Below are 16,025 nucleotides of genomic sequence, written 5' to 3'. Positions count from 1 at the left end.
GCCCGGCCGTGTGGGTTCTCCGCACGTCTCCGGAACTGACTCCGGACTCCTCCCAACACATCTCCGTGACGTCCGTGGCGCGACCCAAATCCTGCAGCCGCTCGACCCCCCACGAAGGTTTTCCCCTTACAGCACAATCGTTCTCGCTGCTGCGGCGAAGCACTGCTGCACTTGGGGGGTAGGGGATCAGTCTGTTTTTCCTTCCGAAGGGCCTCGAATAAGCAACCCGTTCCTCCTTCTGGGCGCCTCTGTCAGGTCGCGCCCCCCGTGCCCTGCGCACCACCACTCTCTCGCCCACACACACACTTCCATCCCTGCAACGGCTCTTCCCAACTTTCCGTCGTGCATCTCTCTCGCATTCACTCACACAGCTGCTGCTGCTGCTGCCTTTCCTCTCACGATCGGCGCTGAGATCGTCCGAGGATGCGGTCCATGCGCCGAGACAGCACAAACGACAGGACCTTGGCGGACTGTGCGGTTGCGTCTTCCTTGAAACCAAACACCGTCCATCCAGCTGTCAACGCCCAGCAGGCCGCACGCCGGTCCCAGTAGCAGAGGGTGACAGTGACGGAGAGAGGGCGGAAAGGGCTCTGTCTGTCTGTCTGCTAGCCTCCAAGAAGCTCTCGAGCTCATTTTTGCGTCGATTGGCGTTTCGCCGACATTGCCAAGATGCGTCCGTCCAGGTCTGCCCGTTCCGACGCGCTGTCCACCTCTGGCTTCCCTTTTCTTCGAGCTTCCCCATCGTTTGTTTTCCCTTGACCGTTGGCGTCTTTTTGTTTCCAACTTCTGTTCTAGACCAAAATAGTTGTGCCTCTATTTTTCTTTCCTTTGAGTGTGTGTGTACCTTTCTCTTTTCCAATACTCCCCCTTGCAGAGGGAAGCTCGTCCACACCACCAAGATTCGACAGGCGAAACCATCCTGACCGGAATCATGGCTACCGCCAACGAATCTCTTTACTCTCAATCATGGGGTCCTCTCGACACCCTCCAGGCCATCCCGGGCCCGCTCGAGAAGCCGGTGCCGTACTTCATCACAGCATTCCTCCTCTTCATCTTCTACTTCTCCGTCCAGCAGGAGAAGCCGTCGATCGCGTCAAATGCGCCGATGCTGGCACCGAAGCCCAGGTGGGATTTCACAGGGTTGAAGGTCAAATATGATTTCGCCGTCTTCGGCCGCGCCGTCATGATTTGGAGGGCGAGGCAGAAGCCCGACGAGCCGTACCAGGTCAACACCGAGACTGGCGAGTTGACGATCCTGCCGCCGATTCCGTACGCCAACGAGATTCGCAACCACGACGACCTCAGCTTCGACCGTGTGCTTGACAAGGTCGGTCTTTTTGGAGAAGAGGGGTCTTGGGAAATGGGAATGCTCACATTCTGGCGTAGAACTTCCACGCATATCTCCCCGGGTTCGAGCCGCTGAGGGAGAAGAACCCGTACAAGCCGGCGCTGAAGCACGTCATCCGAACGAGACTCACCCAGTTCCTCGGTAAGACAGACATCTCACGCCCGCAAAGACCTGCGCTAACTTTGAGACCAGCCAAGTTGACGGTCCCGATGACTGATGAGACAACAAAGGCCCTCAACGACATAGTTGGCGATGACCAAGGTACGTGATCAGATGGCTTCCAGTACGGCGTTGAACATAGCCCTGATTCGGAAAACAGATTGGAAGCCCCTCGTCGTCAAGCAGAACATGGTCAAGATCGTCGCCCGCGTCTCAACCCGCATCTTCGGCGGCGAGGAGCTCGCCCGCAACGACAAGTGGCTCAAGATCACCTCCGAGTACGCGCGCACCGCCTTCTTCGCGTCCGAGCTGCTGCGCATCTTCCCCAAGTCCATCCGCTTTGTCGTCCACCAGCTCAACCCCTTCAGCTGGAAGCTGCAGGGCCAGATGAACGACGCGCGCCGCATCATCAACCCCATTGTGGAAAAGCGCCGCCAGGCGAAGAAGGCCGCCGAGGACGCCGGCGAGGACGAGCCCGAGTACAACGACTGCCTCGAGTGGTGCGAGGAGGCGTCTGAGGAGCCCATCGCCGACCCTGCCGTCCCGATGCTTGGCCTGTCTTTTGCTGCCATTCACACCACCGCCGATGTTGTCACGCAGTCCATGATTGATCTTGCCCGCAACCCCGAGTACTTCGACGTTCTCCGCAAGGAGATCGGCGATGTGATCCGCACCGATGGATGGAACAAGATGGGCCTGTACAAGATGAAGGTTCTTGATTCGTTCCTCAAGGAGGTCCAGCGCATCAACCCCATCAGTATGGGTGAGTTCATCTCCGGTCTCTTGTTACATGACTTGCACTAACACTGTGTACAGCCGCCATGCACCGCGAAGCCACCAAGCCCGTCACCCTCTCCAACGGCCTCGAGCTCCCCGTCGGCGCACGCATCACCGTCAGCTGCCAGCAAATGTGGAGCTCGCAAGTCTACCCGGACCCCCAGCGCTTCGACGCCTACCGCTACCTCCGCCTGCGCGAGAGGCTCGGCGCCGGCAACGACGGCGCCGCCCACTTCGTGTCCACGTCGCCCGAGCATCTCGGTTTCGGCCACGGCCAGGTAAGTTGCTTCTCTAGTAACTCATCTCGCATTGCAAATGGCTAACATACATTAGCACGCTTGCCCCGGCCGGTTCTTCGCCGCCAACGAGATCAAGATCATCCTCTGCCACCTCATCATGAAGTACGACTGGCGCCTGACGGGCGGCGACTACAAGCCGAAAACGACCACCTTCGGCCTGACCAACGAGACCGATGCTAAGGCGACGGTCGAGATCCGGCGGAGGGAGATTGACGTGAGCCCCAAGGCGTAAACGGAAACGCTGTGAAAACGGACAGCAAGAGAGTGAGTGGCTCTGTGCGCTGTAGCTGATGCAAACACTCGGACATATGGCATTTTTTGTGGGAAATTGTTTGCAGCATCGGGGGAAGGGGTTGGGAGATGCATGTTCATGTTGTTTCTGGCGGGAGGGGGGCGATGTGTAATCTGGAAAGGTCGGACGATGGTCATAGCAATGAGCCACTCAGATTGGAGCTCGTCGGCGTTCAATAGATTCATTATTATTTTTTGTTTGTAAACACAACTTGGGTCATCTTCAGCTTCCAATGAAATCAATATGGCTGCGATTTGTGACGAGTATCTTTCAAATGCAGCCCTCCACTTGCGACAGAAAAGGCTCTCATGTTGTGATTTCATGTGTCACACATGTGCTTGATCAAGCTTTGTTGAGGGCACATACTTCGTCTGATCCACGGGCCGCGATTACTAGACACCACGTTGCGTCGCAGGTCACGTACTGGCTCTGCTTCACCGGCGGTTGTGGTCAATCCCGCGCACGGGAAATATCTTCAAGGAGCTCTGACAGATTGAAGAAGCGTTGCGGCCTTCTGTGCAGAGAAGCATGCTCGGGTGGCGATGATGTAGAGCGTTGACTGGCTTTGGCCCGTTGGCCCGTTTTCGCTCATCCAACGACGACGTTATTTGTAATGAAAAGGGAATGATGGTCCAATAGTTGATCGGACACAAACGTCTTGGTCTGGGCTCTCTGCCGTGTTTCCTCCAACAAATCGGAGACGTCAATTACTTGTTTCTGACGAGACTTGGCGCATGGTAATGTGCGCTCATCAACGTAGCTGGTCGGCGTGAGGAAACAGCTACCGTAAACATCGCATCATGTCTCGGTGAATGATCCCGGAACGCCGACGATCGCCGGCACAATTGACTCGGTGCCGCCCCCGGGTTCAAGAAACACATCGAACATCGCCGGGGTCCCCGCCCGGTCCACACCGCAGTCCACCAGCCAGCGGAGACAAGCCGGATCTGATTTCTAATACGTGCGTCATAAATCCAGACCAGGCGACAACGATTTCTCACGAAGGAAGGCTGTTCCTCACAAACGTTTCGCAACACTCCCACTCATCTCACATCACCAGTAACCAAGATGGCTCCTACAGAAGTCCAGCGCTGGCAAACCCGCCAAGATGGCCTCGCCAACCTCTTCCGCGCAACAGCGCCCCTCCCCTCCCCGGGGCCCAACGAAGTCCTCGTCAAGATCAACGCCGTCAGCTTCAACTACCGCGACACCGAGGTCGCCATGGGCCTCTACAGCCACCACAAGACAATCAACCCCGAAGCCACGGAGCCGCTCGTGCCGGCGTCCGACATGTGCGGCTCCATCGCCGCCGTGGGCCCGGACGTGAGCGCCTGGACCGTCGGCGACCGCGTCGTGTCCATCTTCAACCAGACGCACCTCACGGGCCAGATCAAGGCCGCCGACATGAAGTCCGGGCTGGGGTTCCCGCTGGAGGGCGTGCTACAGACGTACCGCGTGTTCCCCGCGACGGGGCTGGTGCGCGCGCCGAAGCATCTGAGCGACGAGGAGGCGGCGTGTCTGCCGATTGCGGCGGTGACGGCGTGGATGGCGATTAACCAGTTCCGACCGCTGGGACAGCCGGGAGGTGAGGGGGAGGTGGTGGTGTGTCAGGGGACCGGGGGCGTTGCTATCTCCGGGTTGCAGATTGCCAAGGCGGCCGGGGCGAAAGGTATGTTAAGAATGTCATGAGATGGTGAGAAGAGACTGACTTTGATGATTCAAGTCCTCATCACGTCCTCCTCGGACGCGAAGCTCGAAAAGGCCAAGGCCCTCGGCGCGGACTACACGGTCAACTACCGCACGCAGCCCAACTGGGACGAGACAGTCAACTCCGTCACGAACGGCGAGGGCGCGGACATCATCCTCGAGACGGGCGGGGCCAAGACGCTGCGGCGGTCGTTCGAGGCGATCGCGTTCGGCGGGACGATCGCGTGCATCGGGTACCTCTCGGGCAAGGTGGACTCGGAGGAGGACCGGACCAACGTCAACCTGCTGGCGCTGCGCAAGACGGTGACGCTCAAGGGCCTGATCAACGGCCCGCGGGAGCGGTTCGAGGAGATGGTGGCGTTCTACGAGGACAAGGGCATCAAGCCGGTTGTCGACCGCGTGTTTGCGTTTGATGAGGCGGACGAGGCGTTGCGGTACCTGTACAGCGGCGGCCACTTTGGCAAGGTTGTGGTCAAGGTGCAAGAGTAATCTAACCTAGGCTGGCTTGATTATGTCGCATTGATGCAATCGAGTTTTGGTTGATGAGGATGTTAATGGTGATTAGTCGATGTGACCATGTGAAATATGATTCCAGATTGTGAAGATGGCGAGAGTGTCATGCCACTGGGACCAAGCCGAGGCATGTCCGGGGTCCTCGGACGATGAAAGGTTCCCCGCACAACGAAGAAACGCGAAAAGACATGGGGAAACTTGGGGGAGAACAGGGACCCTGAGCTGACTCGATGCAGCATTGAACACCTTTGTCCCCTGCAGCTCGCCGTTTTTAGCTGCGTTTTCCCAGATTTCGGATGCCAGAGCTTCTTCTTTTGTTCGGCCGACCGAGAGCTGTCATGGAGAGCTTCTTCTTCCTGATCATCCACCATCTTCACAAGCACATCGCCTGTCAGATGCAACAACAGGGAACTGCCCATCGTTGCTCCTCGTATTAATAAACGGCATCCCTCTATGCCGTAGATAACAGGAAGAGAGGAATAAACTCCCCGAGCTCCCCACGCGACGGAACAGACGGCGTCGCAGATCGGCCTTCCGCGGACCTCCCTCCCCCTGCGCCTCGTACCTCATCTCACCTTTCTAACATTTCTCGCCTCTTTTCGCCGGCCGCGACGCCAAGCGCCCGGATCCTGCAAAAGCAGCCAGACGCCAGTCTCGCTGTCAGCACTTCCTTTCTGGTCAATTCATCTCCTCTTCCCCGCACTCTCTCCAACCCGTCCATCCATCCCACCACAACCTCCACCAGAGCACCATCGCGGCACAGCGTCACTCGGTGCTGACAGCTCAATCCAGCTCGACAGCCGAAGAGAGCCAAGACCCGTCAGACGGATAATTTGACCACGGGTCAGCAGCAGCAATAAGACAGACACACAACCCACCGCCACCTCTCCACAACCAGCCGCGATGGCACCCGTCATGTCCCTCCTCTCCTCCTCCCTCCCGCAAACACCGTCCCAAACCCTCGCAGCCCTCGCCGGCCTGGGCGCCTCCGCCTGGCTCCTCAAGCTCATCGTCCGCCACATCCTCCTCCGCTCCCCGGCGCGGCCCTCCTCCAAGTCCCCGTCCTCCGCCGGCCCCCACTTCGCCGCCATGTCCCCCGACACCCAGCGCGCCCTCCAGGACCGCCCCGTCCTCATCGTCGGCGGCGGCCTCGCCGGCCTCGTTGCCGCCTTCGAGCTCTCCGAGCGCGGCGTCCCCACCATCATCCTCGACCAGGAGAACGACGCCAACCTCGGCGGCCAGGCCTTCTGGTCCCTCGGCGGCATCTTCTGCGTCGACTCCACCGAGCAGCGCCGCATGGGCATCAAGGACTCCCGCGAGCTCGCCATGCGCGACTGGTTCGGCTCCGCCCAGTTCGACCGCGAGACCGAGGACACCTGGCCGCGCCGCTGGGCCGAGGCCTTCGTCAACTTCGCCACCGACGAGATGGAGGCCTACGTGAAAGCCCGCGGCATGGGCTTCCTCTTCAACGTCGGCTGGGCCGAGCGCGGCTGCGGCCAGGCCGAGGGCCACGGCAACTCCGTCCCGCGCTTCCACGTCACATGGGGCACCGGCCCGGAGGTCGTCCGCGTCTTCGCCGAGCCCGTGAAGCGCGCCGCGAAAGACGGCGTCGTGCAGTTCCGCTTCCGCCACCGCGTCGACGAGATCATCACCGACGAGGCCACCGGCCGCGCCATCGGCGTGCGCGGCAAGGTCCTCGCGCCTGATAACTCCGCCCGCGGCGTCAAGTCCTCGCGCGAGGTCGTCGGCGACTTTGAGATACTTGGCTCCGCGGTCGCCGTCACGTCAGGCGGGATCGGGGGCAACGTCGACGCCGTGAAAGCCGCGTGGCCCATCGATCGGCTCGGGCCCAAGGTACCGGAGACCTTCGTCGTGGGCGTGCCGGCGCACGTCGACGGGCGCATGATCGGCATCGCGGAGCAGGTCGGCGCGAACGTGATCAACCGCGACCGCATGTGGCACTATACGGAGGGCCTGCAGAACTGGGATCCGATCTGGCCGGCGCACGGGATCCGCGTGCTGCCGGCGCCAAGCTCGCTGTGGCTCGACGCGACGGGCAAGCGGCTGCCGCCCTTCCTCTTCCCGGGCACCGACACGCTGGCGACGCTGAAGCACATCTGCGCGACGGGGTACGACTACAGCTGGTTCATCCTGGACCAAAGCATCATCGCGCGCGAGTTCGCGCTGTCGGGCTCGGAGCAGAACCCGGACGTGACGGGCAAGAGCGTGTGGAAGCTGCTGACGCGGGTGTTTGGCAAGAAGGGCACGGTGCCGGTGCAGAACTTTCAGAAGCACGGCAAGGACTTTGTGGTGCGGGATAACCTGCCGGAGCTGGTTCAGGGCATGAACGAGCTGCAACGCGAGCGCGGGGGGCCGGTGCTGGACCTCGACGACATCCGCGAGACGATCGAGCTGCGCGACGGGCAGTTTGACAACGCGTACTCCAAGGACGCGCAGGCGATGCTGATCAACAACGGGAGGACGTACTGGGCGGACAAGAGAAGCCGTATCGCGGTGCCGCACAAGCTGCTCGACAAGGCCCACGGCCCGCTGATCGCGGTGCGGATGAACCTGCTCACGCGCAAGACGCTGGGCGGCATCGAGACGAACCTGGAGAGCAACGTCATGAAGGCCAATGGGGAGAAGTTCCCTGGCTTGTACGCGGCGGGTGAAGCTGCCGGGTTCGGCGGTGGTGGTGTGCATGGATACAACAGCTTGGAGGGAACCTTCTTGGGCGGCTGCATCTTCTCGGGGAGGGCGGCTGGACGAGGGATCGCGGATGAGCTTCTTGGGCCTGCAGAGGCTAAAGGCGCACGGTCAAAGATGTAGACTTTGTCGATAACCAAGATAAAGATTGAAAGACGGTTGGGATGGGCCCTGTATTTGAATAGCGACACAATGGTTTCTGCCTTGGCAGCAAGATCTCCACAATGGCGTGAAGCAGCGTATCTTTCGACTGGTTCTCATTACTATCAACACTAAATCATCACAGGTCATTACTCTTTCAAGAAAGCCGACGTCCGTACGCGTTCGAGCTTCACTTCTGTCGTCACGCGGATCTGCCCTTGCCGCGCCCAGTCGCCGCTGACCATCTCGTCCGACTTGCGCACCTCGACCGTCGTGCCGGAGGGGGACTGCATGCCCGCGTACCCGCGCTCTTCGTCTCCGGTCACGCTCTCCGCGTCGGCGGCCTGCTTTCGCGACCGCGCCGTGAGCTCGACTTCATCGTCGCCGCGGCGAGGGTGGGAGTGCTTCGAGGTCGTGACCTTGGACATGGAGTTGCTGGCCTGCGAGAGCGTCTTGCGCACCATGGACTTGAGCCATGGCGGCGTGTAGTGTGAGATCATGGGCCGGAGGTGCGGTAGGCAGGCGGCGATGATGTAGGTTCCGGTTTCGATAATGCTCCAGCCGACGAGTGCGACGGATGCCCCTGGTCATAGTCAGCGTTTTTGCCTGCGGGGGTTGTTGAGTGAGAGGGCGAACGTACAAGTGCGGTCTGTGAAGGCGGCGGTGCCAAAGAAGGTGACTGCTCGAATAATTGATGCGACAACACCGCTGCGTCTATGTCAGTCAAAGTTCATCCGAGGGTCCAGAGCGACTCACAAACTGCCAACCATGAAGATTCCGACCAACGCTATCCTCTTATGCGTGGGGAGTTTCAAACTCCAGATAGTCTTCATGGGAAGTGCCATGATGAAGAAGTCCAACACGAAGCCCGGGATGCTCTGCGCGTGGAAGAATGCCTGCACGTCGATGCACTTCCCGCCGGGGATAGTCCGATCCCACCAGAACGGCAGCGGCGTGCACTGGAAACACGCCGTGAGGATGAAGGACAAGCTGGTCGCCGCGAGCGTCGCCAAGAGGATGTACGCAGTCGTCCGCATTCCGCCCTTCCAGTTGAACACGCGCAGGTACAGGCACACGATTCCCATCTTTGGCAGAGCCACGGACGCGAAGTAGACAATCTCGAAGGCCAGAATGCACTTGGCCCAGCCGACCAGGAGTGCCGGGTGAAACTCTTCGACGAATTCAACATGTCGTCCAACACCGCCCACCCGAACCATAACTGAAAAAACCCACGAGTTAGTCCAAGCGATACTTTCCCCATCGCCCCATCACACGACGGTCCCCGGAAAAGTTTACCTATACCCACTGCACACATGCCCAGGTCGACGATGTACGCTGCCACGAGAAAGTAGTCGTCCACGCCATACCCGCCCGCTGTGAACCGTTTCGCGTACAGTCGCAGGCCGAGAAACAGCGTCGTGAGGATGGCGAAGGCGATGGAAATACCGATAAGCGTGTCGCCCGAGTCTTCGGCGAGGTATGCGGCCGTGACGTTGTGTGTTGCACCCTCGCCCTCGGCGGCTAAGACGAGGCCAGCGTCCATGGTCGTGAGGTTGGTTGCTGTGCTGGTAGGCAAGCTAAGCCGATCCACGGCCAAGACACGAGCTGGGCATCAATACCAAGCCTTTTTTCTGTTTTCTTTTCCGTCTGCGCAGGAAACAAAGGCCCAGGAGGAAACAGGATATTAATATCGCGAGCCGCGGCGGCAGCCCTATCTTGGCGCGGGCCCCCTCTTTCTTTTTAACGTCCCGACTTGGCGCACGTCCTGGAGGAGGGATGGCTCCATTCGTGATGACAGGGGCGAAGAGAGAGGCTTCGCGAGTTATTGTCCGGGGGGCTGAACATTAAGATCTCCTTCTGCATGATCGGACCATGGCCAAGAATGCCATGGACCAACAGCGCAAGCCTATAATTGCCCTGTTTTTGCGACCCCTTTTTTTCTCCCTCCGCGAGGCGCTGGCGTTGTGTAATGGGTTCCACCACCGCGACATCCCCGTCGGCGGAGCAGAACTCCTCGGCGACTGAATTTGCCGTGCGCTCCTTTGTCAGGCGCTAAGTTGGTTAGCCACCATCGGTTGAACCAGTGAGACAACGTGATGGGCAGTACCATGGTTGAGTGAGTGATGAGGGGGCGGGGGGCCTTTTTGGTCCAACTCGCATGAAACGTCACGTTCTAGAATGATCGTGGAAGGAGAGTTTGAGATGCGCATGGGTTTGCCCTGTCGTCATGCCATGGAGCCAAAGATCGGACGCCAGGCTTGAGTTCCTATTCGTTGGGGGCGAGACTGACTCGCGACTGTTGCAATAAGTAGACTACCCACATCCCTTCTTCTGCATCCCACCATCCAGGAATTAAGCCGCAACTCTAGGCAGATATTCCTGGGGTCCTTTGGCTGCTGTCTGCCGAAAACGAAGGGTGCGTTTCTGAATCGTGGCGATGAGACGCTGGCAATGAGGAGGCGGTATGCGGTCATGACATGCTGGGCAGAAGCTTCAGGCCCTGCACTGCTGCTGAGTCGGTCTCGACCGGTGGGATAACAGCCACCATCTGATGGCCTTGCGTTGGAATAAACACTTCAAAGTTCTTGGACGTTTCCCTCCGTCATGTATGGACCCTGTCGGCAGCAAATACCTTGGCTAGGCCTCATCTTCCCAGGGAATCCTCAACCGTGGATGGCAACCAGTGGCGGCGTGGCACCTACGATGACTCGTCCTGTAAGCTTCCGTCAGTCATGAGACTCTGCGAACGACTGTCCCATGCGCCTCCCTGCCTGCTCGCAGCGGAGACGGACGCAGCCGCAAGGGGGGAAAAGGCAGGATTCATGCTCTAACAAGTGATGTTGATGTTGGCATGGTCTGCGGGAGAAAAGAAAGCGTATGCTCCAGTGCTCCACGGCGATCCGTCGGCTTCTGGGTACTCCTGCGAGGGGCAGTGGGTCACGGGCGATCCCCGATCTCGGTCATATTTCCCTGTTGTGCCGGATGCTACGCTGCTCAAGATGCAATCGTTATGCTTCCGACGCGTCAACCTCCTTGAAGAATTTCAAATGGCCCCTGGTTGGGCGGCATTGAGTTGAAGGATTCGGTGCTATTCGTTGGCGTATTTTCGTCTGCTAAATCATGTTCGTCTCTAGTGCAGAGGCTGTGTTCCCGGGGTGCTGGCGAATGTCTGTTCGAGAGCACCCCGGCACATGATTAGGCTGTTCCACAACAATCGTGATCGACCCTGCGATCTTGCCCCTAAGGCTGGAATAATTGCTGAGATTGGCTCAACCCCCGGCTTCACGCGCCGTGTCGTCCATTGCCTGCCGTTTGCTCGTTGGGGTTTTTGCAGTTGTTGTTGGCAACGGGCCATGAAGCCTCGGTTGTAAATATCGCCAGTACAACTGTGCCTCTGCTAGAGTCGTTTCAGAGCGTCATGGAAATGCCCAACTCCACCGAATGCCCGACCAGGTCATCCCGCCACACGATCTCAAAGACCCTGGCACTCATTGCAGCCGGTAAATGGCTCTAGACATGGGTGCTAGAAGTTCAAAAGTTCCTTTCGTTGTGACCCTGCAATGTTGTCGCCTTCGACGGCAGTGACCGGGGACGGTTCTCACATCTTGCCATGCACACGGTGGACATGATGACCACGCCGTCGTCTTCGACGTCTTCGAGGTTCGCGAGTTCGCCGCATCTTGTGGTACCGTCTTGTGCTTCATCCAAGGTCAGGAGCATCCCTCTGCGTTCGCAACGCCTTTTTAATGCCTTGACGAGCCCGTTGGGAGGACGTGCGTTCCGGCCGAGGATTGGATGCACTCGACGATGCAAGTCGCCGGGAGGCCGCAGGACGGCAATTGAATTGTCTCCCGCCAATATTGGCCCATCCCGGTTGCCTAGTCATAGGTTCGATCGGGACTGCGGGAGACGGAGCACGAGGTGTTCGCAGCTCCCAGCATGCGCATGCGTGGCATCGTCGGCCCCTGGTCTTTGCGACCATTGTGAGACCGGACACCCAACTGAACGGTAACGCCGTGCCGTGGCCAACAATGCTAAACTTGCTCTTGAAGATATTCGGAATCCCAGATTCGAGCTCGTGGCTTTCGTCGACAGTGATGTGTGATTTGAGGACTTGCCTAGACCGAGCGGCAGAAAGGGACTGATACGTTCGGCAGCGGAAATAACAGGAGGGAAGACCATGCAAGAGAACATGCAGTCCAGCGTAGGTTGTTGGTGTGAGCATGGGTAGCCTTGGTAGTGACTCCTATCCTGAATCCTGACCGAAGGTTGACTGGCTTCGTGTTAGCAAGGCCATCAGCTTCGGGAGGTAGAGGGATAACTCACACCAACAATCTTCTGGTCGCACTCGATAAGACGCATCTTTTCTGGCGTTTGATTCTGTCCTGCGTAGCTTGGTGTTCTCTTGGTTGGATGGATGGGAAAACTTCGAGGACTGCGCACTCTGCAATGGTGAGCGCGATCGTTTTGTTCATCGTCGTCCTTCGGGAAAATTCCTACCTATGATACAGCTGCTCCCAGTATCAATCGACATCAGAGACCGGAAGGTGCATCTTTGAGCGAGCGTGCGAGTGGGAGCTCCTAGGAGCAAAGGCGTCGACGGGAGGCATGGCTACGATGGGAATCCAGCTCCTTGTGGACTGTCGAAACGAGTGCAGTTGCGGAATTGAGAGGCTGCTGGTAATTGAGAGATGGCATTCGACAGCATTAAGACGTTCTTGTTTGGGATTCGAGACTCTGCAGTTGAAAATAATGCAAGGGGGTTGTTGGTCGAGAGGAGGGGGAGGAGGAAATCGCGAGACGATACCTGTTATCGGCGTTTGCGCCTGATCGCCGATGACAATCAGATAAGCATCGTGCACGAGCCACCTTCTTTCCCTCGGGAAACCTCGCAGCGTCACCTCGGGAAACTCAGCGCCGCCATCAGCGATGCTCCAGATAAGGCAACATGTTGACCAAATCCACGGCCAACCCGCTTACTTTGGCCATAATGCCCAATCCCATCATCTTTCACGCCAATTTGAAAGCCTGAATCATGCCGAACGAGGCTGGCGAAGTCCCCTTTCCCTCGGAGCGCCCCTACCGTTCCCACCTCCGGCCGGCATGTTTGGCCTGTCGGAAGCGCAAGTCCCGGTGTAACGTGGATCGCACCGGGTCGAGTTGTCTTACATGTCGTGCCCACGGCACATCCTGCGAGTTCCCTCCAGCTCCAGCCACCGGGACCTCGCCGCGGCCGAAGAGCGCATGGAGAACCGCTCAAGCCCGCAAGTCGAGCGACCTGGGCCACCGCGCCTTGTCTCCTCCGCCACAGAAAACGTTTTCCTCGGAGACCACTCTCGTCTCTCAGCTCAGCACACTGCCGTTGCCGACCGTACCTCCGCCGGCTCCAGGTGTGTCACGGTCGCCGGACGGTGCTTTGGCTCCGAGCTCCCCGCGTGATCGACACTACGTGGAACCCATCGCCGGAGGCGGCGAAGATGAGGCACACATTGTCGGACCGGCGGATATCGAGGACACTCAGATCCTGTCAACGTACCTTTCCAATGATTCATCTGTACTCAATCGAGGTATTCGAACGAGGATATCCGGCACGAGCCCACGTCAAGAACATGGCGGCAGCGGTCGCAAGCCTGTCGTCTTCACCACTGTGCGAAAGCAACCTCTTGGCGTCCCGAATGACCGGACGCCCGCTTTCTTGAAATGCCAAGTCATTGAAAAGCTCTTGGAGCCCCTGCTGCCAGATGTGATTGAGTTGTAAGTAATCACCAGCAGTCAAAACACAGGTCTCCGCTCTGACCAGTCGTTACAGATTCTTTGAGAAGCCCAATAGATGCTTCCCCTTGCTAGACAGAGGGTCATTCGAGAAACGTTTTGCCGAGGACAGAAATCACATCGCCCCGGCCCTGCTCTCATGCCTGTATGCCCACACCATGACATACTGGGCCCAGTCGCCGACTCTCATTGAACACCACCGCCCCGACACTAGGTTCATCTGGAATCAAGCCAACGACGCCCTGTACTCCGAGATCCATCTGTCACCCGGCATCTCAACGCTTCTTAGCATTCTCCTCAACATCTCTGGAAGACCTTTGACCTCAATCATTGGCAATGGCCTACAACTGGGATCAGCCATTTCCCTGGCCCACTCGCTCGGCTTGAACCGAGACCCATCCGACTGGGATATTCCTGAATCAGAAAAGCTGTTACGGACAAAGATATGGTGGGCCATCTTTGTGTACGACAAGTGGTGAGTGGTACTCATCTAAAGCAAGTTCTACTTGTTCTGACGATACGCAGGTCGAGTCTTGCCTACGGTACACCCCCACAGCTCCGGAGTGGTCAACATGATGTATCTCTCCCAACAGTGGACCAACTCTGCGGACCAGCTGCCAGCACCCTCGATCTCAATGCCGCGTCGGTTTACCTTGCCTTCGTCTCCTTAGCACAGTTCCTCGACAAATACCTAGAGCGCATATACGACCTCGAAAAGACCTTCACCAGCGGCCCATGGGATCTCGAGGTCCTGCTGACAAAGTGGGAAGACTCACTCGACAACCCTCTCCGGAGACGAATCATCCGCGGCGGCGATAGCCTCGACATGCCCGGATCAGCCAATCTCCGACTCGCATACCTCTACATTAAGCTTCTCCTCCGCAAATGGGAGCTCGACGCAGAAAAAGCCGCCAGCGCCGACCACACCTCCTCGATCCCGATGCGCTGCTACCTCGAAGTCCGCCGTGCTGCGGAAGAAATTGTTCTACTGGTGCAGGAACTGAAAGAGCCACAGCTGGGTGACTACTGGCTCCCGCTAATGACGTTCGCCTTCACGTCGACGACAAAGTTCCTGCTTCGCTGCGCGCTCGAGACGGAGAACACCGTCAGCGGTCTAGCCCAGAGTATGTCCTTGAAGCTGGCGCGCGATCTGATGTCCGCGCTGCAGACGCACCGCCAAAGGGCCTGGGATCTCGGCGATCTCTGCATCGCGCAGTACTCTGAGGTCATTGAAAAGCTCGCTTCGTCGACCGCGACCGCTAGCATTGCGGAGCAACCCGTCGACATGCCTGACCTTCAGGAGTTCGTGTCCACGAGTGTTCCGGATATTGACGAGTTGTTTCCGAGTTTGTGGGATATGTTCAGCACTGCTTGAGATTGGCATTGGGTACTACATCATGCGAAGGGTCTTCGAGCCAGTCCCTCGACGATTCGCCAGGCAGAGCACAACAGCCGCGTGGTTGGAGGCGTGCCGCGGTGAACACAGCAGAGCTGTTGCCACCGAATCATGAGCTAATCCGTCAGTGCAAACGAGGTAAGCATGCGCTTCGCGTCTACCATCCAGTACCGCTCACACACGCAATACAAGCCAGCTAACTTGTTGCAGGCGCCAAGATTGCGTCCTTTGCGCACTACAACAGTCGACACACATCCTCATGTGAAGCCCATCACAGCCTGCTCGACACCGTAGGAGACACGTCTTCCGCTACCGAAGCGAAGCAAATTTCACCTCAGAATCATCACAATCATCTTCGTCTCCCGCTCACCAGCTATCGAATGCCATCAAGCGCAGCTTCAGGCTGCGTCGCCAGCCGTGCTTTCCTCGCCGAGTAACTACCGCGTATCGTTCGAGTGAGAGCAAGCGACCGACTGTTGCGTACTACCGAATGAAGTTCTTCGCGGATGTTTCTTCGAGTCGACAAGTGCGCCGCAGACCTCATTCATAACGGTGGCAGCTACAGTGTCAAAGTCTACGACAATATCGTCAACCGGTTTCGAATTTAATCGCTTCCAAAAGGCATCAGCTATGATCGTTTACGAGGATAAATTCTTCTCTGCAGATGTGTCGCAGACAGCAAAAATGCGACGAATTTTATGAGAAGGAATCCGGGTCGCTAGGTCGTGATCGTATATGAAAAGCCTCAGTAAACTTCGCAGCATGAGGTAGAAGAATCTGCCTCATGAGCTATAGCAGCAAGCAGCGTAGACCTACCAAAATAAATTGCATCACAACTTCCCAATCACAACTTCCTCACAGAGCATGGCTTCAAATGGTCACAAAGCGGCGAACAAGAGCGCAGCAGAACAGACA

At 58.1% G+C, this 16,025-nt stretch overlaps 5 protein-coding genes across 5 annotated transcripts; 4 read left to right on the top strand and 1 right to left on the bottom strand.

Moving 5' to 3' along the window:
• Positions 1 to 931: 931 nt before the first annotated feature.
• On the top strand, positions 932 to 2,815 carry TRI1-3 (Cytochrome P450 monooxygenase TRI1; the record flags this gene model as incomplete). Its single annotated transcript, XM_036639356.1, has 6 exons — positions 932 to 1,327; positions 1,387 to 1,489; positions 1,541 to 1,609; positions 1,668 to 2,270; positions 2,324 to 2,562; positions 2,618 to 2,815. The coding sequence occupies 6 exons, from the start codon at positions 932 to 934 to the stop codon at positions 2,813 to 2,815; spliced, it is 1,608 nt and encodes a 535-aa protein (XP_036496478.1).
• Positions 2,816 to 3,943: 1,128 nt separating this feature from the next.
• Positions 3,944 to 5,071, top strand: CGCS363_v007506 (Zinc-type alcohol dehydrogenase-like protein; the record flags this gene model as incomplete). The annotated part of the gene is made up of 2 exons (XM_036639355.1): positions 3,944 to 4,544; positions 4,599 to 5,071. 2 exons carry the CDS (start codon positions 3,944 to 3,946, stop codon positions 5,069 to 5,071), a joined length of 1,074 nt encoding a protein of 357 aa, XP_036496477.1.
• Positions 5,072 to 5,998: 927 nt separating this feature from the next.
• Positions 5,999 to 7,924, top strand: CGCS363_v007505 (KsdD-like steroid dehydrogenase; the record flags this gene model as incomplete). Its single annotated transcript, XM_036639354.1, has 1 exon — positions 5,999 to 7,924. One exon carries the CDS (start codon positions 5,999 to 6,001, stop codon positions 7,922 to 7,924), a length of 1,926 nt encoding a protein of 641 aa, XP_036496480.1.
• A 167-nt stretch (positions 7,925 to 8,091) lies between these two features.
• CGCS363_v007504 (Satratoxin biosynthesis SC1 cluster protein 4) lies at positions 8,092 to 9,485 on the bottom strand (the record flags this gene model as incomplete). Its single annotated transcript, XM_036639353.1, has 4 exons — positions 8,092 to 8,525; positions 8,583 to 8,650; positions 8,699 to 9,161; positions 9,245 to 9,485. 4 exons carry the CDS (start codon positions 9,483 to 9,485, stop codon positions 8,092 to 8,094), a joined length of 1,206 nt encoding a protein of 401 aa, XP_036496479.1.
• A 3,492-nt stretch (positions 9,486 to 12,977) lies between these two features.
• CGCS363_v007503 (putative transcriptional regulatory protein) lies at positions 12,978 to 15,089 on the top strand (the record flags this gene model as incomplete). The annotated part of the gene is made up of 3 exons (XM_036639352.1): positions 12,978 to 13,696; positions 13,752 to 14,189; positions 14,240 to 15,089. 3 exons carry the CDS (start codon positions 12,978 to 12,980, stop codon positions 15,087 to 15,089), a joined length of 2,007 nt encoding a protein of 668 aa, XP_036496482.1.
• Positions 15,090 to 16,025: the final 936 nt, after the last annotated feature.

This window comes from Colletotrichum siamense (assembly GCF_013390195.1).
Source record: "Colletotrichum siamense strain Cg363 chromosome Unknown KSG_Cg363_contig04, whole genome shotgun sequence".
NCBI lineage: Eukaryota > Fungi > Ascomycota > Sordariomycetes > Glomerellales > Glomerellaceae > Colletotrichum > Colletotrichum siamense.
This window is presented reverse-complemented; position numbering and strand designations above follow the sequence as displayed.